This window comes from Microchirus variegatus (assembly GCF_963457635.1).
Source record: "Microchirus variegatus genome assembly, chromosome: 12".
In the NCBI taxonomy this organism is placed as follows: domain Eukaryota; kingdom Metazoa; phylum Chordata; class Actinopteri; order Pleuronectiformes; family Soleidae; genus Microchirus; species Microchirus variegatus.
In genome coordinates, this window is record NC_139813.1 from 19,140,354 (window position 1) to 19,164,146 (window position 23,793).

The 23,793-nt window shown below is 40.5% G+C and overlaps 2 protein-coding genes across 3 annotated transcripts; one reads left to right on the top strand and one right to left on the bottom strand.

Annotated features, from left to right (window-relative positions):
• Window positions 1-1,014: 1,014 nt before the first annotated feature.
• On the top strand, window positions 1,015-14,066 carry snx3 (sorting nexin 3). The gene is made up of 4 exons (XM_083899154.1): window positions 1,015-1,196; window positions 9,543-9,638; window positions 10,348-10,472; window positions 13,188-14,066. Exons 1-4 carry the CDS (start codon window positions 1,035-1,037, stop codon window positions 13,291-13,293), a joined length of 489 nt encoding a protein of 162 aa, XP_083755280.1. The 5' UTR covers window positions 1,015-1,034; the 3' UTR covers window positions 13,294-14,066.
• A 2,118-nt stretch (window positions 14,067-16,184) lies between these two features.
• On the bottom strand, window positions 16,185-23,156 carry nr2e1 (nuclear receptor subfamily 2, group E, member 1; the record flags this gene model as incomplete). Of its 2 annotated transcripts, none has more annotated exons than XM_083898457.1 (9): window positions 16,185-16,347; window positions 16,613-16,718; window positions 17,277-17,426; window positions 17,541-17,637; window positions 18,408-18,554; window positions 18,945-19,177; window positions 19,779-19,866; window positions 20,596-20,741; window positions 23,132-23,156. In XM_083898457.1, 9 exons carry the CDS (start codon window positions 23,154-23,156, stop codon window positions 16,185-16,187), a joined length of 1,155 nt encoding a protein of 384 aa, XP_083754583.1. The 2 variants fall into 2 exon arrangements, with proteins under 2 accessions (XP_083754583.1, XP_083754582.1); XM_083898456.1 differs by having other exon boundaries at window positions 23,099-23,156.
• Between the last annotated feature and the right edge of the window lie 637 nt (window positions 23,157-23,793).

A 23,793-nucleotide genomic window follows, 5' to 3' on the forward strand; every position in this document is an offset into this window, starting at 1 on the left:
TGCTTTTTATTTATTTACATTTTTTTTTAAATTATTGTTAATTGTGCGACGTAATTGGTTATATTATTATGGTTGTTAAACAACGTTTAAAAATGGTTTGCAGCGTCAAATTCTGTGTATTTTCACACAGAGTGTACTGTGTCAACAGTGCCTGGTGCAGCAGAGTGTACACATTAACAATCAATATTTGACTATGGTCGGATAAACGAGCGTGTCCTCCGGCGGGTTGTCAACAAACCCAGCGGCACATATCAGAGCAGCGTCATGCGAGTCTCAGCTGATCGGAAGTCAGACGGAGACAATAGCGGAAGTCAGGTGATTTACCTCCAACGTAAAACTTACAATTAACAGATTTTTCTGTACATGAAAAGACTAAACCACACGAAAAATACAGTTAGACACTAAGTTTTCAAACATATGATACGTGGGCTTACATTTTTCGAGACAAGGTCAAATGTGTGCATAATTTAACACGTCTAACTAATTTGTTGTTTGTTAAACCAGTTGAGGTAGATGTGGCTTGGAAATAATACAATTAATTGGGCAATGCAAAAAAGTTTTGACTCTGGTGCACATTAAAGTTGGCTGAAATGTCTCATTGCATTTCAATCATTTAATTGCTTATACTATAGAATGATTAAAAAAGTGGAGACTGAAAGGACAATGGTTTTATTGAATTGGAACATTTGGAAGCCAACATTTTTTTAAAAGATAATTTCTTAATCCTTTTGGAATGGAACAAATATCCCATAAGGTAGTGTTAATAACTATAAATATTATTTTAATATGGAATGATACAAATTAAATATTGAGTACAAATAAACAGCCCTACTGTATTAAAATGTATGTAGATCAGTGTTAGATTATCTGCAGTATTCGGTATGAACAGAACAGTATATTTTGTTTTGTGTGTGGTACCCTTTATCCGTTAAATGGAAACAGTGTGGGCTTTTATTTTGAAGGACAGTAGCGGAATACACATACTTGTGTTCCGGCTAACTTAACACGAGCTGCTAGAAGGACAGGGGGAAGACATGGCTGATACCATAGCCGACACTAGAAGGCTCTGCTCTAAGCCTCAGAATTTTAATGACGCGTATGGCCCACCGAGTAATTTTCTAGAGATTGATGTGAGCGACCCTCAGACCGTCGGAGTCGGCAGGGCTAAATACACCACCTACGAAATCAGACTGAAGGTGAGCCTACTGTAGCGAGTGCTAATGTTAGCTTGTAAGCTAGCTACCTGAGCTAGCGACCTGTGTGTGTATTCAAAGATGGTTCAACTTCATGACATTTGGACTGTCGCACTGTAAATAGACGTGCACATTATGCCGAAGTCGCTCTTCTTCTTTGTGAGCAAAAGTGCACGAAAAACACAGGTTTGTTGGCGAAATAAATTAGCCCATGCTAGTTATCAGGCTAGTGTCACTCGTCTAAGTTGATGGTGATTAGCTTCCTGTCATCGAAGTAATGCCAGTCCTTGATATTAGGAATTTATTAGTTTGTACGTTTCATAATAACTTAATTTGTCACGACTAATGTCAATATTTACATACACAGTGTGAACCGTCTATCTGCTGTAACGGTGAGTTGTCCATTGCTCTTCTGGAGCAGGAAAGTTGTTTACATTAGCCTGAAAGTGTTTCCCCCCGACACTGTGTCGCGTCAGTGCAGCAGTTTTGTCAGTTCACGTTGCCACCGTGTCAAACATTTTGTTGGAATTCTATAATCTCTGTTGCAACCTGGGCCAAAACTGTGATAACAATAATTCTTGTTTGAAACACAGAAGATTTCTTTAACAGTCCAGAGTTGTACTCCTGCAGCCACACCCCATTTTCTGTCTGCAAAGAATAGATAACCTCATCGTCCACACTTGATGACCAACTTTACATGAAAGCGTCACAGTGTCACCAACTGCTCTGCTCCCTCATTCGCGAACGCATCACGCGAATACTGCTTCAAAGACCCATTGTCTAACATTCTGAAGAATGTATTGAATATAATACACATGTATATGTTTGTACGGGTTAGGGTTTTGTTTGTATAGCCTAAGTCTAAGCCTTTTTGTGGACTTTAGGAGACCGCCATCTTGCGCCATCATGTTTCCACAATAAACAAATCTTCAAATCAAATAATTTCTTCCTTAAGCCACATCCTACATACTCAGAAAATCAAGTCAAAGTGATAATAATCCTCCTTTCCTTTTGAATTATGCTACACTGTCAGACAAACACTGTCAGAATCATGTTGTTCTTGGCTGAGGTAATATTTATTCATCAAAAGTCACGTAGGGTAATGTGCGCCACTATCCCGCTAAAGGGGAACACAACTCGGCAAAGTCAGCTTCTTTGTAACTGTAGACAGGATACAGGATGCTCCCTGCTCTTCCCCCCCAGCCTCACTCAACACATTTCCTTCCTCCTACTTGACTCGACTGAAGAATTTGCAGGGGAGTTAGAAATCTTTGCAGAGAAGTTTCTGCCACTCTTTCATAAAAGGTTAAAGGTTGTAACATGTCACATGTTGGATCATTGATCTTTACTGCCTGCAAATGTGGCATTATTGTGAAACTATCAGTTGTTGCAAAACATAGATCCTGTACCATGTGCGACTCTTTTGTCAAGTTTTTGGACAACTTTTACCAAGCAGCAGTACTGCATTTTGGTGATTTATCAGCGACACTACTTTGTTTTTCTTTAAAAATCCAGTCCTGCGTTTTTTGCATGTGCAGGCAAAAACTGAGACCTTTGGCAAGTGATGACACAGTTATCGATTGATGTGGACCTGACATATTGTCATGCCTTTGTTGATTCGTCGCGCTTGTGTCACATGACCTCTGTCTTCTTATTGGCCAACGAGGCTTTTCAGTGATAGTATTGTTGCCACCTGTTGATTTGGCTTGCTTTTTCCGGCACTAAACTATCTTTTTTTTTGTTGTTTTGTTTTTTAAAATACCAACCTATCTTGATGCTTATGTCTAAATTATTTACAAAAAAATATCTTTAGTGGAGGCCTATTTGGATTTGTCGTGAAGCCTTCAACCTTATGATGTAGTTTATAATTACTTTATATTAAGAAAAGTTGAACATCGGCACTAAAGTGGCATTTCAGAAAATGTCATGTTGCTGGTGACCTTGAATGTTGCATAAAACTCCAGAGAAATTGACGAATGCTACGAATTTAATTTGTCATTTTCCAAGTGTAAGTTACTCTGTGATCGTGAACAAAAGCCTTTATTTATAGACACATGAAGTGATTAGGTTTCGTTGATCAGGACGTGTTTGAAGTTTGAATTCTGTTATTTAAAGTTTTTTTTTCCCCCCTATTCCTTTACATATGAGTTTAATGTGCAGGCAGCATTAGGAGTATGGACCTGTCACACAGTCATGATGCTCAACTGATTGCCTCATCTCTTATCTGTAAAGTGTCTAACTGACACCCCTGTAGTTAGTGTTTAGATTGGTTAGAATTGTCAAGTATTTATAGTTTTCCCTTTACCTTAAAGAAATGGGTCGAGGGAAGAGAACCCATCTCCAGGCGTCGGCATCGAAATATAAGGCTACTGTACTTGATTAGCGCTGTAATAATTAGCATATGCGTGTAATCAGCATTATTGTGCACCTCGTACCCTTGCGTGACCCTGCTTTGCATAAGACCACAGAAGACGTGGCGCATCCCACAATTCTCAACAAGCACGGTGTCAACTTTGCTTTGCTTCTCCCGTTCTTTCTTCAGGTTTCTTAAGACGCATTTTCACTCAGCAGCATTTTTAACACAGTGGCCACAGTTCTGCTCTCTGGAGTGCATTCCATATCATTTCTTTTTTGGTGTCATTGTGCGTACAATAATTAGGACTACGCTGAAATTTGAATGTTATCTAATTTTGTTACACCGTTTCTTTTCTTTAACGTATTCCCTTGTCCCCCCGTTCTCACTGATGTTCCGCTATCCGTCTGAAACTGAGAGAGAGCCCTTGTGGCCGCGCTGAGACAGTCGGCCTAATCCCTTCATTGATAGAAGGGAAGAATGAAACGGGCCACGGTGTGGCGGGGCGGGGCGGGGGGGGGGAGTTGGAGTGTTTATTCCCCAGCCTTACTCCACACCCCCTACCATGGGAGGGCAGAAAGCCACCCCCCCCCCCCGCCTCACCAGCCTTCATCCCTTTGCCCACTTATCCCATTTTCACTCTTCACTGTGTGCAGTCACTTTACCTGGTTTAAAGTGTCCCCCTGTGTGTGAGTTAGTACAGTCCTTGTGATAACTGGATGTGGTTTACTGTACTGTAAGGCCATATTTGTGCATATGTTTGCTGTGTCTCTGTTTAAATGTGTCAGATTATGCCTTTGGCGTGTGACTCATCGGTACTTGTTGATTGTTCAATGCAATTAGTGCTGCCGGGAAGTTGTATAAGGTTTGGTTTGTTGTGTGAGTACATTGTCACTTGTTGACAGCCAGTCCTGTTTTTAGGGTTAACAATCAATGTGAAGAAGCTCAGCACATACTGAAAAGATATCTCATGTCCATGTTTGTCATGTTGCTAATGGTGCATGAGGTTGTATGGTAGTATTATCATGTCACCTAATGTTTTTTTGGGGGGTGTGTTACTGGTTAGAGCTCAAGCAACGTAGTTTTTATACCTTCATCAAACACAGAGTGTGTGTGTGAGTGTGTGAGTGAGGGGGGATGTTGAGTATTATCAAAATTTCTTGTCTTTCCTTGGTTCCCATCTCATCCAGAGAGCACACTCAATGGAGTGAACTTTGGGATCTCACTTTGTTTATGGATAGGAGGACATAAAAGGCCTCTTACAGCTCTGTCTCTCACTCTCACTCAGTCTTCTACCCCTCCTCTTCTCTACTCCCATAGCTTCTCCCTCTCTCTTTCTTCTTTCTTTCTCTTTTCCATTTGGACATTGGGGCGGGAGGCTTTGGTCATTAATAAAATGGAGAGAGATGGGGAGTGTGTGTGTGTGTGTGCGTGCGTGTGGGGGGGTGCTTGTCAGGCACAGTCAAGTGTAATCCAAAGTCTACAGCATCCTCTCCGACAACTATTTTAATGGAAATGGGGAACATATTGTATCAAGGCTACCATATCCTACTTGAAATGACAGTATCAAAAGTGGGAGTTGAAACTATGGCAACAAAGCAGCTTTTTGCCAGCTCGCCGAGTCTAGGCTGTCAGGCCACAGGGGCCTGCAAGCAAGGGAACGAGTGAGAGAGAGAGAGAGAACATGGAGAGGCAAGAGCGAAAGACCTATAGCCTTAACTCTTTTGTTCCCCGTCTTTTTTCCCCCCGTTTTGGAATATGATGCAATGAGATGGTATTATGTTGCCATTTTTAATGCTTTTATTCTGAAAAGGGAGTATATGGGAGGGGTGAGAAGAGGGCTATGGGGGGAGGTTTAGGATGCGCTCTCTCAAACTTGACTTAATCCATCCTGCTAAAAGCTAATGCATGGCGGCCTTGAACTATTCTCTCAGGAGATGAGTGATCTTTGTCCCCTCTCTCGGTCTTTCACTGTTCTCTCTGTTTTTAAGGGTTTTTTGCCTCTTTTCAACCCATTTTCAATGAGCCTAAGGTATTGTGTCCCTCTCATTATGAGTCAGACACTCTTCCCATGAAGCATAGATTGCACCTTGTACACTCAAAATGGAAAATAAAGCTAGAAGGTCCACTTTGAAAGATCTACATCTAGCTTTATGCTCCTCTTTAAAAAAAAAAATAATACAGGGTTTTTTTTCTCTCTTTTAGGGCTGCTTTTAGGATAACCACTAATGCCTCATTTGTGTTTATCTGGCTTTTTTCTTCCTCTGCTAATGTTTGTCTTTCACAATCCTTTTTTTTTTTTAATGATTTTTCCCTTTTAGAAAGTGTGAGAATCAAAGTGTGCCTATTTAAACAATTAATGAAATGCTAAGAAGTGACTAAGTCCGGACTGGTCCCATGTCCCAAACACTGCAGGGGCCAGTAAGTTGAGACACCCAAGCCCTGGCCTCTAACCAGCCATGAAGAGAACAGAGGCCAGGGGAAACCTGATCTTTGACTCGTAGAGCTCTCACGCACCGCCTCCTCCTGTGTGTGTGTGTGTATGAGAGTGAGAGAGTGAAACAGAGAGTGAGACCTCTCATTTTTCAGTTCTGTCGTTCACGTTCCTCCCCTTGTCCTGCAAGGGCAATCTCTTAATCACAGGGTTAGAGAGGGGGGAGAGGATTGAAAGGCCAGGTGACTTTCTTTCCTTACACCTTCACTGCTAACTTCATTGTCTGGAGATCGTTCGCCTGAGTGTGCAAACAAGCTTGAGCGCTTTGGCCTATTCTTTTTTTATATTTTTTTTTACGAAACTAACTGTACGACTGGTCAGATCTATAGCACTTGACACCTGTTCGTGTATACCTCGTGTACGTCAGTGTGTGCTTGTGAGCGCTTAAGTGATTTCTGTGTGTGTGTGTGTGCACATGATGGGATTAGAGTCACGGCAGTGGCAGATTACCTGTAACTGTGATCTGTTGTGGTGGGGGATTAACTTTGTGGCGCTCCATGCTGTGAGGTAACATGACACAGCAGGGCCAGTCCATGGTGAGAGGAGAGTGAAGTTAATGCTAGAGCACTGGGGCGATAAAGCTAAGATAATCCACTTCTCCTGTGACCTGAGAAAGGAGGAGGAGTGAGGGGCTAATTGACAACTTCACCTGGAGAGAACTCGAAATTATGGGTTGAGAGGGAATGTTTTGGAGCTGGCGAGTTGCATGATGAACAAAACTCTGTGGGAAAGAGGGAGTGGCAGAGACTGAGTGTACAGGTACCAATTTGGTGACAGAGTAAGGATGTTGTTCCTGGTATTGCAACTGAGTTTACATAAGCGTTAGAGGCAGATTTTGAAATGTGATGCTTTGTTTTCTCACTGACAAACACAAATGTGCTGTCCTCTCTCTATTGCCACAACAAACAGTAGCCAAATTTAAACATACAGTATGTAAAAGTCTGACCAAACAGCATATTTTGTTGATTTTGAGGTAGGGCTGCGCAATCATTAAATAACATGGTGTAATTTTCTTCAATGTCAATATAGAAAAACTTCAGTAAATAGCAATATAATGCTTATGCTAATTGCTATTATGTATTTCGATGTTTGTTGTCCATAAAAAAATTACAAAACCACAATTAGTTGGTATCTTCAAGGTCCTATATTATGCAAAATCAACTTTTTAATCATTTAAATCCTTATATTTGGGACTCTGGAGGTCCTATCAGTCGGCAAAGTGTGAAAAAAGATGACTCGCTCATGTGTTTGTGGTACACAGCAGGCTAACATAATGGCGTTGACACCATTTGCTTCAGACTTCAGTGTAGTCCCTGGGAATCAGTGCAGCGCAGTGAAACGGCACACCACTGTTTCACACTGGCACGGCTCCAGCACGGTCTGAAGTTACCGAACCAAATTACGAACCTGACTGATGCATTCACAGCAAAATTCACGCATTTAGCTCTCGCTAACGTAGACGCTAGAAAAGCACTCGGTGAGCGCAGACCTCCACCAAGGCAGCTCAGTGCCTACAAAATACACCCAAACGGCGCGCAGCATGTACAGATCATGCCCAAAACTTAATCACTTGTCCCTGGGCCCATTGCAAACATTTCCAGAAAATTTCATCCAAATCCGTTTGTGACTTTTCGAGTTATGTTGCTAACAGGCAGACAGACAAACAAACTCCGGCAAAAACATATACCTCCTGGCTGAGGTCAATTAGTTTCTTTTGCTCCTTCGCCAATTCCAATTTATTTGGTAAACGTGAACATTACATCAAATAATTTCACATTTTTCATTATAATGGAGAACTATTATCTTTAAATAGGCCCTATTTATTTATTTTTAGCTTGTAACACTGGATGTTGCAGGTGTATACCTACAGTACGTAAGTGACTGATAGTAAGTGAAGATTGGAGCACTTTATTATCACAGCAAAATAGCTTTATTTGACAACCTCAGAGGTGCATTTAAAATGACCAGCATTCGTTCTCTGGGCAAACGTGACCTCACAATTATGTTTGCCGCTGTGCTGCTTATCATCATAGCGAGATCTCTTGCTCCTTCCCACCAAATGTGGGTGGGATCCAGAGTTTTGAGGACTGAGGAGAGGACACGGCGGAGAGGGAAGAAAATGAATGCCTGTGTTTTCCTCCCCCCTATTGAAACACCACCAAGAGGAGTCTCAAGGGCAGAAAATCTGACTTATTATCACAGAGTGAGGGGAAATAAAGAGGAGAAAAATGAAAGGAAGAGACGATGAGAGCGAAAAGACCACTCCTGCTCTCCTCCCTCCTCAATTAGTCCTGCACAGACCAGATGAAGCTCCCAACCTCTCCAGTTTTTCTTTTCTTCCTTTACACCCCCTCCTTTTCCTTTCTTTTTTTCCCCCTCTTTTGCTCAGCCATTTACTCAGCCTTCTAGTTAACTCTCCATCCCTCTGCCTGCACACAGCCATCTGCTCATCGATCAGTCTCCTGCTCGCACTGTATTCATGCTGCGCCTACTTGCTCAGTTGCCTTGCTCTTGTGATTCCTCCTCCTCCTCCCATGAATTCTGACCTTCTCCGAATGTTGCCTGCCAATGAAATGCTCATTCACTCGCTCTGTGTTTGCACATTGTCATGGGATGGCCATGTGCTGCCAGGACTAGTGAAGAGCTTTGGCATTGTGCTGTAATGTGCTGTTTGCTTCAGTGTTCTCCGTCAATGTCAAAACATCTCCCCTTTTTAATATAAAATTCACTCTCAAGTGCTTGTCAATAGCAGCTTAGAATTACGCGCACATCTGTGCACTGGTATACACGAACACACCGGTGGAAAAAAAAATAGGCAAAACATTCTCAGTGCAATAGACCTTGTTGAGCAAAACATAAGTGAACTTTGTCTGGAGGCCAGTTTAATTTTTTTTTTTGTTTCTGGATTGGTTCATTTTGTGTCCTTTAGTTGTTTTCTTTTGGGCCTCTTTTCGTTTGAATAAAGTCAGAGTAGATAACGCAAGGCTACACGAGAAACAAATGTAAGAAAGTACATTTACCTTGAAGTTAGAACACGTTTCTAAAGGATTCGTACTTATAGCACGTTAATAACCGCTTTCTGATAGTTCTACTATTGGAGCAGGAAGTGTGACCTGTGATTTTGTTTGTAGCTGTTATAAATCTTAAAGCTCCCATGGAACGGTACCAATTAATGCTGTTTTTTTGGTGCGTATCTGCGCCATTACCTCGTTTAAGAAGCCCTGAAGGTTCAAAACAAACGGTTCAGTCACTGCTGAGAACGCTGTGTTGTGTTGTAATCTCGGGCTCAGCGAGATCTCTGAAAAAACCCGGTCCGGCTACGTAAACAGCTTTAAATCTTGTCTGTTTAACTGCACGTTCTGTACTTTTTGCAGCTTTATGAAAATCTCAACGATTCTTTTTGTTCATTTATGAACCGCAACGATTTAAGAAACCTCCGTCAAACCAATCACTGTCCTAACAGTTGCTGTAACAGTTTGCTGCCACTTGTGTTTGTCCACAGACCAACCTACCCATCTTCAAGCTGAAGGAGTCTTCTGTTCGGAGGCGATACAGTGACTTTGAGTGGCTCAGAGCGGAGCTGGAGAGGGAGAGCAAGGTGAGACGTTGACAGCAACTCGGCACAAAGCCTCTGAAATACTTGTTCCATTACATCGACCGCATCTGCCTTTGTTGTTTTCACGTCTTCACTCACTCACTCATTTTGTACACTCTTAGAAATAAAAGAACATTTTTAACCCTTTTAAAACCCTTTCTTCGGGGGGAAAGGATTTTTCAGTTCCAGAAATCGGTTCCAGGTAGAACCTCAGCCCTTGTAGAAGAAAACTTTTGGAATCCTTATTTCTAAGAGTGTACTGCTTAATTGACACATGAAGGTTGCATGAAGGAGGGACTAATCCAATCCAAGTTGGGATCCCAGTAGGGGGTAAACATTGGTTTTTGGATTGTCGGAGTAAGTCAGAGAAAGGAACCAGGATTTGAATCGGTGACCTTCTTGCTGTGAGACAACAGTGCTAGCCACTACTTCCCCATGTCATGTGACCATTTTTAGAGCTTCTAAACTTTTTAAATTCTTGAGGAACATTTTACTTTTGGTTTTGAGCCTTGTGTAACTTGTGCTCGGGTAGCACCGACCATATCAGACCATGATCTGACCTCCCAAAGTTTGTATTTAAATCCACACTCAGTCATGTCTGTTCCCATGAAGAGAATGACGTTTTTAATAAGTCTGGCTTTACAGATTGCATAAATGTCTTAATTATAAGCACTTATTAACCTCGTCGGTCTGCGATCTCCTTTCATTCCAGGTGGTCGTCCCTCCTCTTCCAGGAAAAGCGTTTATCAGACAGCTTCCGTTCCGGGGCGACGACGGGATATTTGAAGATGGTTTCATCGAGGAGCGAAGACAGGGTCTGGAGCAGTTTCTCAACAAGTAGGCTGTTTCACAAACTTTGACTTTGTTCCTCTCCTACCTTGTTTTTCGAGGTAAAAACAAACTATTTTATTCTTTACAATTTCTCGATATCCACAGTCATTTGCGGCCTCTGTCTCAGCGAGGCGTTCTAACGCTGTAGAACAATGAAACACTTTGTGCATCAACTATATTCAACTTTTTCACTTCTCTTATTGTTAACAAACTGAAACAACTTAGACGGGCAGCTCTTTTTTTTTCTTTTCCTCCTTAATTCTCTTTTATAATTACCCTGGAAAGGACAGAAATAACTTAAAGAGGACTCAAGTGTGCACCTCACAACATCATTTTCCCCAGATTTGTTTTATTGTTGATGTGTAATTTATGATAATTGCAGCTCAAATTACAGCGCGTGGTTCCACGGGATGCTGTGTGCACCTCTGCTTATTTTTGATCCAGCATGTCCTCGTTTTCAGCTGCAGAACAATAAAAGTTACTGTGTGATTGTAATTATTTGCTTTGATTGCAGACTTGGCCATTATCTTTGTTTCATGTGCAAATGCGTCAATGTTTCCTGTTGGAATATTAAGTGCGCAAAGACAGTTGAGAAAATTAAAATCCATAAATAAGAATGTGCTGGCAATTAAGGTCCCCCCCCCCCATTTGCCTCCAGTGAATGAAACGCTGCTGTTGATCATATCATTGTTCAGACTTGATACTGGACGACGTGGCTGGCGGCATTGTTTTAATCTGTGATTGAGAGCATTGTGAAGACAAAATCGTTTGGGACCATTGTTGCTTTGAAACAACTGAGCAGGAGGAGACGAGATAAGCGTCAGTTTTTGATTAGCCTCAAACGGAGTAATTCAAAACTTCAGGTATAAGAGAAGGGCAACACATCTCTACTTCAAAAAATAAAAAAAATAAAAAAAAAGCAAGCAAGGCCTTGAGAATCTCCTCCTGCATGTCATCCTCAATGGCAGCCTTTCCAAAAAACCTACTAAATAGAGTTTTGCAGTGTTGATTTTCCTACCGATTGCCCTAATATTTGTCATGGCAGTGCCTCATGAGCGGCTTCATTTACCCGAAATATCGATCTGTTTTTGAGAAATCCAGCCTCAGCTGCACAGGCTTCGTGCCCATTAAGCTCCTGCTCGTCATCTGAAGGGGGCATTAAAAGGAAAGCCTCATGTCAGAGCGGCTTTAACGGAGGTAAACAGTCAGAAATGCTGCATTCTCTAGCTGTGGTCATAACACAGCTGTAATGGATGTGATATGATCAAATTCATTTTTTTCAGGTAAGTAGATTTAACAGAGTTCCTCCCAACTGCCCTTGTACACGGATTCCATTGGGAACTCTTCGTTTGCGAACACTTTTCACATTATTACTGTCACAGGATGTATTCATTGATTATTGATTAGTGGACAATTACTTAAACATAAAAGACATTAAGTGGCAGAAGCACGTTTAGTCTGTGGCTGTCTCCCATTTGCCCAAGTTTGGTGGTGTTATAATTATTATTACATATTTATTTTGCTCATATAAAGCTAATATGCTGATACCCAGTGTAGCTTGCAAAGACACCCTGAAGAAAACGATGTGCCAACTCTCAACTCGTTGCTAAATCATTAGCATCACAGTCAATACTTCATACACCAAGCTGTGTCATTCACACATGATTCAAGCACATCAGCACATGTTTGTGCTGGAGCTAGTGAATAACAATAACAAGAAAAAACATCCCTGTATGTGACTGAACACTAATGTTACGTAGATTAACCACGTTAATGAAAACTATATATGAGTATATGTTGACTCACTGCTAAATAAAGGCAATTATGTCCCCAATAAATGTCTTAAAATGCATTGTTTTCTGTGGGATTTAAATATGATAAGATAAAATAACCTTTATTTAGGGGCGACCCACATTTATAGTGATAATGACATTGACAAAAGATGACTTAAAGCATGGACAAATAAAGGCATTTGAATCATAGCATTTTGGCAAAGTTGAACGACTAGAGTGTAAAATATCTATGTATTGATCCTCGAGTCAAAAGAGAACGCATCTTTTCTTAAATTAGAATTTACTCTTGGCACATGTAAAAGAAGACGGTTGGAAGAGCGGGTCTGTATCTGTGAAATGCAAACTTTAAGACGGACAAAAGTGTTTAAATACTTTGTGTATCACATCCAATGTTGACGTAAAATGCCATATTAAGTACGCATTTGGATGTCCTGTCCGTATTTGGATCCACATACCTTTTTCTCAAGCATGATAGACATACAATCCAAACATTTGCTTAATTTATTTCATAGTGGATTTTGTCATTCTTAAATTTCATAAATGGAAAAAAAACTAGTCCTATTGTATGTAGTATATCTGTCTAAAAGCCTTTATATGTGTTATCTTGTTATTTTGTGGGTTTTTTGCGGCTCCAAATGAATTTTATTTTGGTGGTGAGGCGACAAAAATGGCTGTTTTCACCCTAAAGGTTGCAGACCCCTGCTTTAAGGGAAGCATTTTACCTTTAAACTTCTAGAATGTCCCTATCACCAGAATACTAATAATATTAAATGTTACCTCCTTAATCCACTTGTGCGCTTCTGCCAAAAAGCTGCATCCAGGTAATTAATTGTACTCTGCACCTTTTTGAAAATGTCCCTGAGGCGTCTTTTTTTTTTTAAAAACACTTATGTGTTAACACTGTGCTTTACACTGCTGTGTGTTTCAGAGTGGCCGGTCACCCTCTAGCCCAGAACGAACGATGCCTGCACATGTTTCTACAGGACGAGTCCGTGGACAAGAACTACACCCCGTCCAAAATCAGACAAGCCTGATGAGGAAACGACGGGCTCCCTCCTGCTCAGCCACAACGCGGTCCGATTAAAAAAACCCAAAGCTCTCGTCGCTGCTCCAGGTTTCTCACAGACAATATACATTTCAAAGACGACCACCCGCCCCCCCCTACCCACACTCTCACCTTGTCTCAATATTATCATCCACTGCCTCTTTTTTTTTAGTTCAGTTAGTGGTCCCTGATCGGTGTTTGTGTCCCCCCCCCCCCTTTTCTAATTGGAGTCGAGAATGTTTAAAACATCACTGCGCTTCAAAGTAATTTAAAGTTATATCTTTCTTTGTCTGGAAACGCCACTAACATGGATATGTTATGTATTTATCATTTAGCTCGTCATGTCTTAAATATGTTCATTTATGTAGTGAAGTCTTCTATGTACGCAAAGCTCTTGAAAAGACCCCCCATCATTTATATAATATATATATATATCCGATAATGGCATGGCTCACCGTAAATATAGCAACTAAACACACATGTATTTGATGGGCCTTGATTCTAGTGAGTGTGTGTGTGTATGTGTGTGTAAGAGTGCGCGCGTGTGTGTGTGTAAGAGTGTGCGCGTGTGTGTGTGTGTGTGTGTGTGAGCGTATCAACCAGCACCCGTCCACTTATCACGGTAATTTTATAGCAGGAAAGACATTATTTACAAAGAGGGAACTGCAGTATTTCTACAGGCCATAATGCATTTTGAGATTTGTATACTGCTGTGCCATTTTTGTTCATTTTGAAGATTTTTTTTTCCAATAAAATAGGTGAAATGGAAGCACGTTGGTTCATTTGGAGTTTTGACCGAGCGCTCACACAGTCGTCTGTCAAGAAGCCAATTCACAGTTAGTAAAACTTAACGTTTCAGTTCACTAGTAAATGTTAATGGTTAGAATTTTGGATGAAGGAAGTAATATTATGCTAATACCATCGTGTTCCTATGCAATTTTCACCCCATTAATAACAATAACAGTATGATAACAAGGAGAATATTACAATAATATGTCATTTCCAAAGTAATATACATTAATATTAAGAATAATTCTCCAATTTTCCATTATTTTAAGGTTGTTATTGCTGATTACTATACAATTAAGATGTATGATCATAATAATGTGCCTCTATTACAAAGTTATTACCATATTGCTTGTGTACAGTAATATAAAGTGTGCCCAATTGAATATGTTGCTCAGTAAATACATAATTTACTATTTCCATCACAGAGACATTTTAGGCTTTGTGACAATTTACAGAGATACAGAGATTATTGTAATCATTTAGCACATATAAAGTCATTTTTATTTAATAGGTCGCTCTATTCTTATAACCAAAATGTGCCATGTATATTTTTATATGTTCCACAGATTTTAGATTTGAGTTCTGGCACCTTCAACATCAATATTTTTATATTTTCTCTAAAAAAGAAGAAGTGCTGCTCGGGTGCCACAGTGTCAGATTAAACACATTAATCTGAAACTTTGCTCACCACATACACTGTAAAAAAGAAAACTCAAAATTTCAAGGCAACTTGCTGCAATCAGTTTTTGAGTTTACAGCCCAACAAAAGATTGCAGAAGTTTAAAAAAATTCCATCAACTAATATTATTTTGTTAGACAAACTTGTAAGATAGAGTTGTGCCAACTCTAAATTCAAAATGTTATTTGTAATAAATGTTTTTACATTATCTGAACAAGATTAGTTAGCCAAACTATTTCAAAAGAGAGTTTTGAGTTGGCACAACTCTAACTTACAAGTTTGTCTAACAAAATATTATTAGTTGAAGGAACTTTTTTTTTAAACTCAAGATCTTTTGTTGGGCTGTAAACTCAAAAATTGATTGCATCAAGTTGCCTTGAAATGTTGAGTTTTCTCAACTTTTTTTTTTTTTTACAGTGTAAACTGACTTCATTTAATGCCTGACACTTAAGAAATAATCAAAGTTATTAAACATTATTCATCACATCAGGATTTATTCACCACATTCAAATGTGACCCAGAAATACCTTGATATTTTTTTTTACAATGAAAACAAACTGAAGCGTACAACACTGTTATGTGGAGTAGCTTCAGGCCGAGATGAAAACAATTCAATTCAGCGTATTTTTTATTTATTCTCTCTGTTACAACCCTACACAGTTATAACTCTAACGTATTTACAACAGAATAAAAACATCACAGATCACAAAAAAAAAACATTCCCAAGTGCTGATTCTTTTTTCTTTCTTTTCTTTTCTTTTCTTTTTTTTGTATATATCCAGTGTTAGTGTCTAACTTTAACAAAGTCGACCCAGGACACACAAACAGAACAGTAACCACTTAAATACAAAAACACCAGCTTTCAGATTCGTGGAGTTTCACAGGATTTGCAAGCATATATTTCTTTTTTCTTTTTTTAAAGTCTCAACATTTTCCACGTTGTTGCCCCAGTGTGTGTGTTTGGTTTCAGCACCAGATCGAGGGACAGCGACTCGCATCATGACATCTTTTTTTCTTCTTCTTCCTCCTCCATTGGGATTGAACACAGCAATAAAAAGATTGAATTGGTCATCAAGCTCATTGGTCTCACAGACACTCGAAAAAAATGTATTAATATATATATAATATATATATATATATTTAACATGTCTTTGTTGGACGTGCTCAGCAGGTGGAGTCAAACACTTGCAGGCTGTTTGTCCTCAAACTCTACAATGAAAATGCCTCTTCTATTGTCCTCAACTAGAGCAACAGGCTACACGGTGAATTGAGGCTGTGACGCAGTCTGGTGTTCCAGCCCCATGGTCACATCTTCTCGGATCTTGGCTCCCCTCCCATGTGATCTCTTTTCTGTTGTTTTTTTTTTTTTTAGTGCGAGTCTCTTTAACGTCACCCTGGCGGGAAAAAAAAACTCATATATCGCTGGACTTGTACATGTCAGAGAGGAGTCTGGTGATGGGCACGTTCCCGATGGTCTTCTTGAAGAACACCTCCTCTATGGTGGACGGGTTGACGGAGCGCAGGGCCGGCAGGAGCAGGAGCAGCTTGCCGAAGCGACACGGCTGAGTCGGGTATCTGGAACACACCACATCACCAAAATAAATACATTTGAAAAAAAAAAAATAATAATTAAATCTGTCTTTACTTCCGTCTGACGCATGCCTCTCCAATTAACGCACACCTGGTGACAAATTGCTGCCAATTGATTGCACCTGCGCAAAATTACAGGAGACGTGTGTGTCTGTGGCTTATTGCCTCATTAACTCTGTAATGAACGCATTATATAGACTGTAATGCGCCTTGTGTGTGTGTGTGTGTGTGTGTGTGTGCGGAGTCTCACCTGGTGTGGATGTAACTGTTGAGAGTGAGCTGCGCCTCGTCCTGGAGAGCAGCGATGGCGCTGGCGTTGCGGAAATTCCGCAGCTCAGTGCTACCGTGCGTGGGAACTGCAGAGGCATGAAGGAAACCGTGTGAGTAATGGGCCTGGTTTTTTTTTGCAAGAGGTGACAAACGGATGCATGCATCCACTTCCTGTTATGATATCTGAGTCCAGATGTAAAACAAGGGCATTATTTAAAATTTCATACACTCATGCACTCTGGCCCCCTTAAAAAAAAAGTTTGGACACCCCTGCCCTAACTGATTTGAACCCATCCAAATGTCTGTTATATGTTGCAATATTGTTTGCACTTGTTTGGTTTTAGCACGTGCAGGTGCACAGAAAGATCCTGGTGCTCATGCACCTGCACATATGTGGCCCATTGCATTGATTCTCATTTAAAATTGTGCAATAATGCCCCATAAAATGCGTCATTTCTGCCAGACATCAACCTTTTTTGTGCGCAAACTTGTTGCATATAGGCCTTTAAAACATCTCCATATGTGGAGGGTTATTTGAATACATGTGTTATTCAGGTATTCCTTGTGTGTGGTTTTTAGCAGTATAATCTGGGAAATGTACCCACGCCGACATATTCTGTAAATATAAGTATAACAGCACTCACCAGCTTTGAATGTCACGATACATTTTAAACAGGCGAACTCTGTGGCGTCCAGTCGCATCTGTCTGAACCTGGTCACCACCTCCTGAAGAGCCTGGATCTCCGAGATGATTTTATTCATCCGCTGACTCTCTGTGTTGTCAGTGTTCATTCCTATTGTACAGACACAGAAAGAGAGAGAGAGGGTGTCATTATATACAGAATAACACGTGTTAACCTGTATATGAGGCCTTGTTGCAGCCTGTGCTCTTGATAAGCGGCACACACCAGAAACAGCCAGAAGAGTGGTGGAGTCCACCGGAATGGCCCACTGCGCGATGCCCAGGACAAATAACTCCCTCCAGGCGTCCTCAAGGAGAATCAGCTGTGAAAGATAAGATTGTTTTTTTTAACTTAAACATTTTTGTATGTTTTAAGCATGTTTTAAAAGTGCCATTAAACACAAATAACAGTAATCCGTGCGTAAAACAAGTTGGGTTTTCAATTCCATGACAGCTTTTTGCAGATATACCCAAAAAATGTGTAATAATGTCAGTAAATCGCATTTAAGCTGTAATTTCTGCCAGATATCAATCTTTTTTTGAACAAACATGTTGAATATAGGCCTTTTAAACACCTACAAACGTTGGTTATTGGATTAAGTACAATTATTTAACCCCCTCCCCCCTGAAATGTCTGTGCACAAAACATGGTGTTAGGTCTGTGAAAGTCTTAAATATATAATTTGACTTTAAATCCTGAAAAACTATTTACATTTCAGTTTGAAACATATTCTATTCGTATTCATATTCTTTAACACATACAAGCACTAATAACAGCAATCCGTGCGTAAAACATGTTTCAATTCCATATTGATGCACAGCAACTACTTGTTGCTACTACTAGTTTTAGCAGATTTACCCAAAAATGTTGCCCAAAAACTGTGTAATAATCGCAGTAATTTGCATTTGAGCTGTAATTTGTGTCAGTCTTTTTGTTGTCTGGCAAACTTATTGTGCATGTGGTTGGTTATTGGAATGAATACATGAATCATTTGACTTTAAATCCTGAAAAAGCTATATAATTTTCAGTTTGAAACATATTCTTATTGTTTTTCTACACCTTCTCCCCTCTGTCCATCAGTGCTCACTTTACCTGATCAGATAAAGGTAGCGTGGAGAACGCAGGGACACTTTTTGCCCACTTGATGCTCATGAACAGGAGGCGCGCCGCCGACTCGCACACCGACTCTGTCGCCATCTCGTAGATGAACATTGGAGTGCCACTGACCTCGTGGGGATACTGGAAGGAAGGAATAAAACATCATCATCATCATCATCATCATCATCATCATCAGTTAACTGTGACTCTCTGTGCAGGTAATTGCGCAATAACAATGATCAAATCCCAAGCAGCAGCAGCAGCAGCACCTGGTTTCATAATGATTGTTGTCATAATTGTTGCCTGTGGCGGATTTACGCAGATAAATCTGGCCTAATTGGCGGATTTATGGCTCTGCTAAATCGGGACAAGAATTTCAACTTCTCACTTTGCGAAGAAAACTAATCCTATAATAACTTTTGGGAAGATTATATATCACAAAATATCTGAAAAATGAATAATTATTATAAGAAATCCTATACGAAATTGAAGGATAATAAGAGATGGAAAAATAACAGTGATGAAATCTACCTTCGGGGTGGGTTGTGCCAGACCCACGATGGCCTGTCTCTCAGGTGTGGTGGCCACCGCGCTCATCTCCAGGTTGTGAGGCTCCAGCTGCGTGACCGTGGTGAAGAAGGGAGGCCCGGGCATGGAGCCTCCAGAGAAATGCGTCGACCCGTTCACCTCTTTGTGGCCCCGGAAATACAGCGCCACCTGTTTGCGGATGGTGGAGGTCCGGGGGCCCCTCTCGTGCTGAACGGCTGCGGAACACAAATATATATATAAAAAAAAACAATGTTGGCTGTTGAGAAGTAAGTTTATTTCGTTTTAAATGATTTATTTTTGAGCATTTCAATGAGCATTGTGTGATGGCTCAGGTCAGTTCTTATTGGGGCTAATAGTTTTTTTAATTTTTTTTTTTTATTGTGGAGTAATTTCATTTATTTGTCAAAGTCAAATGATGGAAGTTTACAAAATAAAACGAGGATGTTTGAAAAAGTTGTGTTAAAAATTGGGAAATACCTTTAAAACAATGATACATTGTCATTTAAAAAAAAAAAAATATATATATATTTTTAATGTATCTCACAGCATTAATTCCAAATTAAAATAATGTAAATAAGCCCCATAATTTGCACTTGAGATGCGAATTATGCCGCACAGCAGTGACTCATATGCAGTCATTTTGCAGAAAAGTGTTAAACATCATAGGAGCACATTTATTGAGATGTATAGAACAATGTTTTGAATAATTAATCATTATAATGAGGTGCCCTTTTCTATATTCAGCCTCTGCTCCCTTTGCACAACACTCCTCATATATATATATATATGGTGATAATGAAATAATGTTCCCTTTACCGTCTTTATTCATATTCACTTCTAGACACTTCTTCAAACGGCACGCTCGGCACTGGTTTCTGTGAGTTTTGTCCACGGGACAACCGCCCTGTGCAGGGAAAGAGAGAGAGAAAGAGTATGGGAGGGGGAAAAAAAGAAAGGAGGGGGGGTTAGAGCTTCCAGTTGAAATTCTCTGAGCTTGCACGACAGAAAGCTTGGTACTATTATCTGCCTGGGAGGCCAATCTCCAGGTGAAAGATCGTGCTATTATCGTGCAGTTATGCGCTACTCCCCTGCGGCTCCAGTGCGCCCTGATCCTGCGAGGATAAGTACTCCATCCCGCCCTCTGCTGCCTAAATCCTCGCCTTCGAGTCATCACATTAGATTGGATTACACCTGATATATTACAGCAGCGAGGTGTTTAGCTCACTACTTAATGGCGCAGGCATGACACAATTAACGCTCATCAGGAGAGACTTAACGCAGCGCCGCCAACGAGCAAAGCAAACAGACAGACATCTGCGCGTAAAAAAAACACGCCACATCCGTGCGTAAAGCTTTAATAGTCTGTCGTGAATCTTTTGGCTGAGTCTGAGCAAACACGTCTCCCTGGAGATAAATGCAGTGCAGGTTGCTTGGATATCATTGAGTCAGTGTAGAAATCAGAATGACTGGGTACTGAATGCTCTCTTGGTTTGATTTTTTAAAAATGTCCTGCTTCCTCCATCCTGATCCATTAAGAGAATAATGACATAATCTTTCAAAACCAGACTCTATGTCAAAAATCAATTTAATACAACATAAAAAAGGAAAGAAAATGAGTTGTGAGGCCTCTCACCTGAGAGCCAGATTTACAGACGTAAGTTCTGTTCCTGCGGATGCTCCTCTTGAAGAATCCCGAGCAGCCGTCACAGGCGTAAACGCCGTAGTGCTTCCCTGAGCTGCGGTCACCGCACACTTTGCATGGGATGTCCAGAATCCGACCTGGGAAAGGCGCGTTATTCCAGTTAAAAAAAACAACGTTCAATTCACCTCGATTATAAATGAATACAAAATAGTGTAGTAAATTGTGATTCTGTGAGAATAACATTTATATTTCAAGACATAAAAAGTTTTAGAAAAGTTTTAATGTCTTTAGTTGAAGTCGATTTCGCTGCTGTCCAATTTGTGAATATACAGTAAAAGCCAGGACTGAACTTGGTTTGACTTCCCAGAGAGTATTTGTTTTTGTCAAACACACACACACACACACACTGGACTGTGACCCGCGCCTCGTCCGACCATGGGAATTCACTGCGCACATTTCAAGAATAAAGTCCGGTGGGAAGCGTCATATCTGAGCTCTCTAAGACAATGGCCCGAGGGCGCACAATGGAGACATTAGGGGAAAGTGTTAACTTAATGATTTTCCCCCATTGAACCTCGTCTGACTGCCTGGATCTCGACAAGCTGCCAACTCCCCTTCATAATAGGACTCGACAGCTGCTTTATCCCGCAGGTCTATAGGCCCCAGGATTAGGGAGTGACACTGCACCATGAGAATAATGCGCACCAACTCGTTTCACCAACTCAAATGAAGTGTATGTAAATCGACTCCGGTGTAGATGAAAAAAAAAAATGTGATTTTTTTTTTTACTTGTGTGTGAAGATTTTGTATTCAAATCTATGAAAAAGAGCTATATTTGTATGCATATGAGGAGTCACCCCCCCCCCTTTTTTATTATTATTCTGGAGGGAAAAGCCGTCTATGTAATTACACTGACGTTTTGCCACCTGCTCATTGATTCGCCAGTGACCCGTCAAAAAGGGTAGCATGGGAATAACTACTGAGCAGCAAAAACAATGACTCCGGGAGAGAGTTATCGTGCCTCAATTGCCAGATTATGGAGAACCAGAGAGCTGTGTGCAGCTATTTAAGTGCAGGCCACAGCCGTGTCATTACTTTACGATGAAGGTGGACAACTTTGTTTGAAGCGTTTGGAGGAGTTTAGAAGTGACAGGAAATAAAGAAAGCAACCTGCTGCAGTTTATATAAGTGAAATAGTAAATTAATTGATGAGTTGAGTTGATCAGATTATATGAAACAAAACAAAAACTCCCGTGCGTAATTAAACCAAATGGTAGGAAAACACTCTCACAAATCTAAGGAATAAAAAAAATGACGCACTGTGATGTTGTGTAAGAGGGAAATGTATTTAACTTCCCGCGGTGGGGGTCCAATTCGTCTCCATTGTGCGCGGTAATTGGTCGAAGATTTATGGCATATTCTATTAACGTAATCAGCATCAAGGCGAGAACCTGCTGAAAGAAGTGGACGCGAAGTTACACTGTGAGAGAGAAGAGGAGGACACGTTTTTACAGCACTGACCACCCATACACACACCACCACTGTAGCTGTGTGAGTTGTTTTAATTTAATCCAACAATATAAGATATTAGAAGATAAATTAAATCGTCAAATAAAATCCTATATCCCATATTTTAATTCCAAAACAATAAAAAAAAAGCCCGATTTAGGCCTGGATTATGTGTGATGTAATTTATATTTATGAGGAGGCCTTGTAAGAGGAATAATTGCCTAACTAAAACTAACATAACACACAATAAGTCTAGGAAATGTTCGAAAATAAAATTCAAATCGAATCACTGATCACATTCGGGATTAATATAAAATTAAAAGTGTAAATGAAAGTGTGTCATTTATAAGAGCGACTTGTTTTAATTGTGTAAATGAAAATGACCACAATACATTAATCCACTTAAGATAATCTGACACCAACAAGTAAAAGTAAATATTCCCTCACATTGCTGTATTATAATTATTATTATAATAATAATAATTATTATTAGAGACATTAAAAAAATATATAAATAAATAAAATTAATTACAGGCAACAAGTGGCATAGAGTGGGAGGCAAAGAGAGCAGCGCGTGCATGGACGCACAACTCCACGTTAATATTTATCATCTAAAATTTAATCTGCGTAATCTGACATTATATTCTTTAAGTGCCATAATTTCGCTTTGGACACGAGTTTACGCACCAAAGTGTATGTGTGTGTGTGTGTGTGTGTGTGTGTGTGTGTGTGTGTGTGCACGCGCATGGGAAAAAGAAACAAGCCACAGTTATTCCCCACGGACCACTTATCACACTTCTTTTTTTTTTCTCCCCACGCGCACGTGTAGTGAAATGACTTGTTATTATTCTATAGTGACGTTAGAAACATCAGCTTTAACTTTATTTTTGTCTGACGCGTCAGAAAACAACGGACTCCAAAAACCCACACAGAGTCACTCAGGAGCGAGAAGGAGAAGAAGAAGAAGAGGAAATTCGACACTTACTTGATTTGACATTCAGAATATCCAAACAGCCACTTGTTGAACCGGCTGGTTTGCTCATCGTGGATGCTCGACTTTATGATACAGTTCAAAAAAAGAAAGAAAGAAAGAAAGAAACAATCCTCTTTCTATGTCTCTCTCTTTACCAAAAATCAAAATCCCCCGAGGTGCTCAACTTGACAGAGTAAATGTCCGCTCGATGACTCCGCGTCAAGACACTCGATGGCTCATTGTCGCGCACAGTGTTCGCGGAGTGACGCCAGGACAGGAGACGGATCAGCGGCTGCAGCAGCAGCAGCAGCAGCAGCGGGGCTCCGGCTCGCTCGGTGCGTAAAGTTCAGAGTTGGAGAAGGTTTTGCCCGGCGCTCGGCTCTGACTTTCAGTGCCAAACCTGTGCACAATCAGCAGGAAGGAGAAACCAGAAAAAAGACAGAAAGACAGAAAGAAAGCAAAAAAAAAAGCAGTTTTCGGATATTGTGACAGATGAGAGCTTTTAAAACCAGGACACGATGTGACTTTGTGCTGCGAGTTCCCCCCAAATAAGCCTCGGTAATATTTATGAGAAGTGTCACGGGGGAGGCTGGAGGCTGGAGGGTGGAGATCTCCACTTCCTTCATCCACTTGGCTTTCTACTCCAAACTCCAGGCTGACGTCACTGGCGTGTGTGTGTGCGCCTGAGTGTGTGTGTGTGTGTGTGT

Bases quoted from the DNA above. Each gene is read 5' to 3' on its own strand.
- snx3 (XM_083899154.1), top strand. From the start codon at position 1,035: ATGGCTGATACCATAGCCGACACTAGAAGGCTCTGCTCTAAGCCTCAG. The intron at 9,639-10,347 runs GTGAGACGTTGA...CTTTCATTCCAG, and splicing joins AGCTGGAGAGGGAGAGCAAG to GTGGTCGTCCCTCCTCTTCC. The intron at 10,473-13,187 runs GTAGGCTGTTTC...TGTGTGTTTCAG, and splicing joins CTGGAGCAGTTTCTCAACAA to AGTGGCCGGTCACCCTCTAG.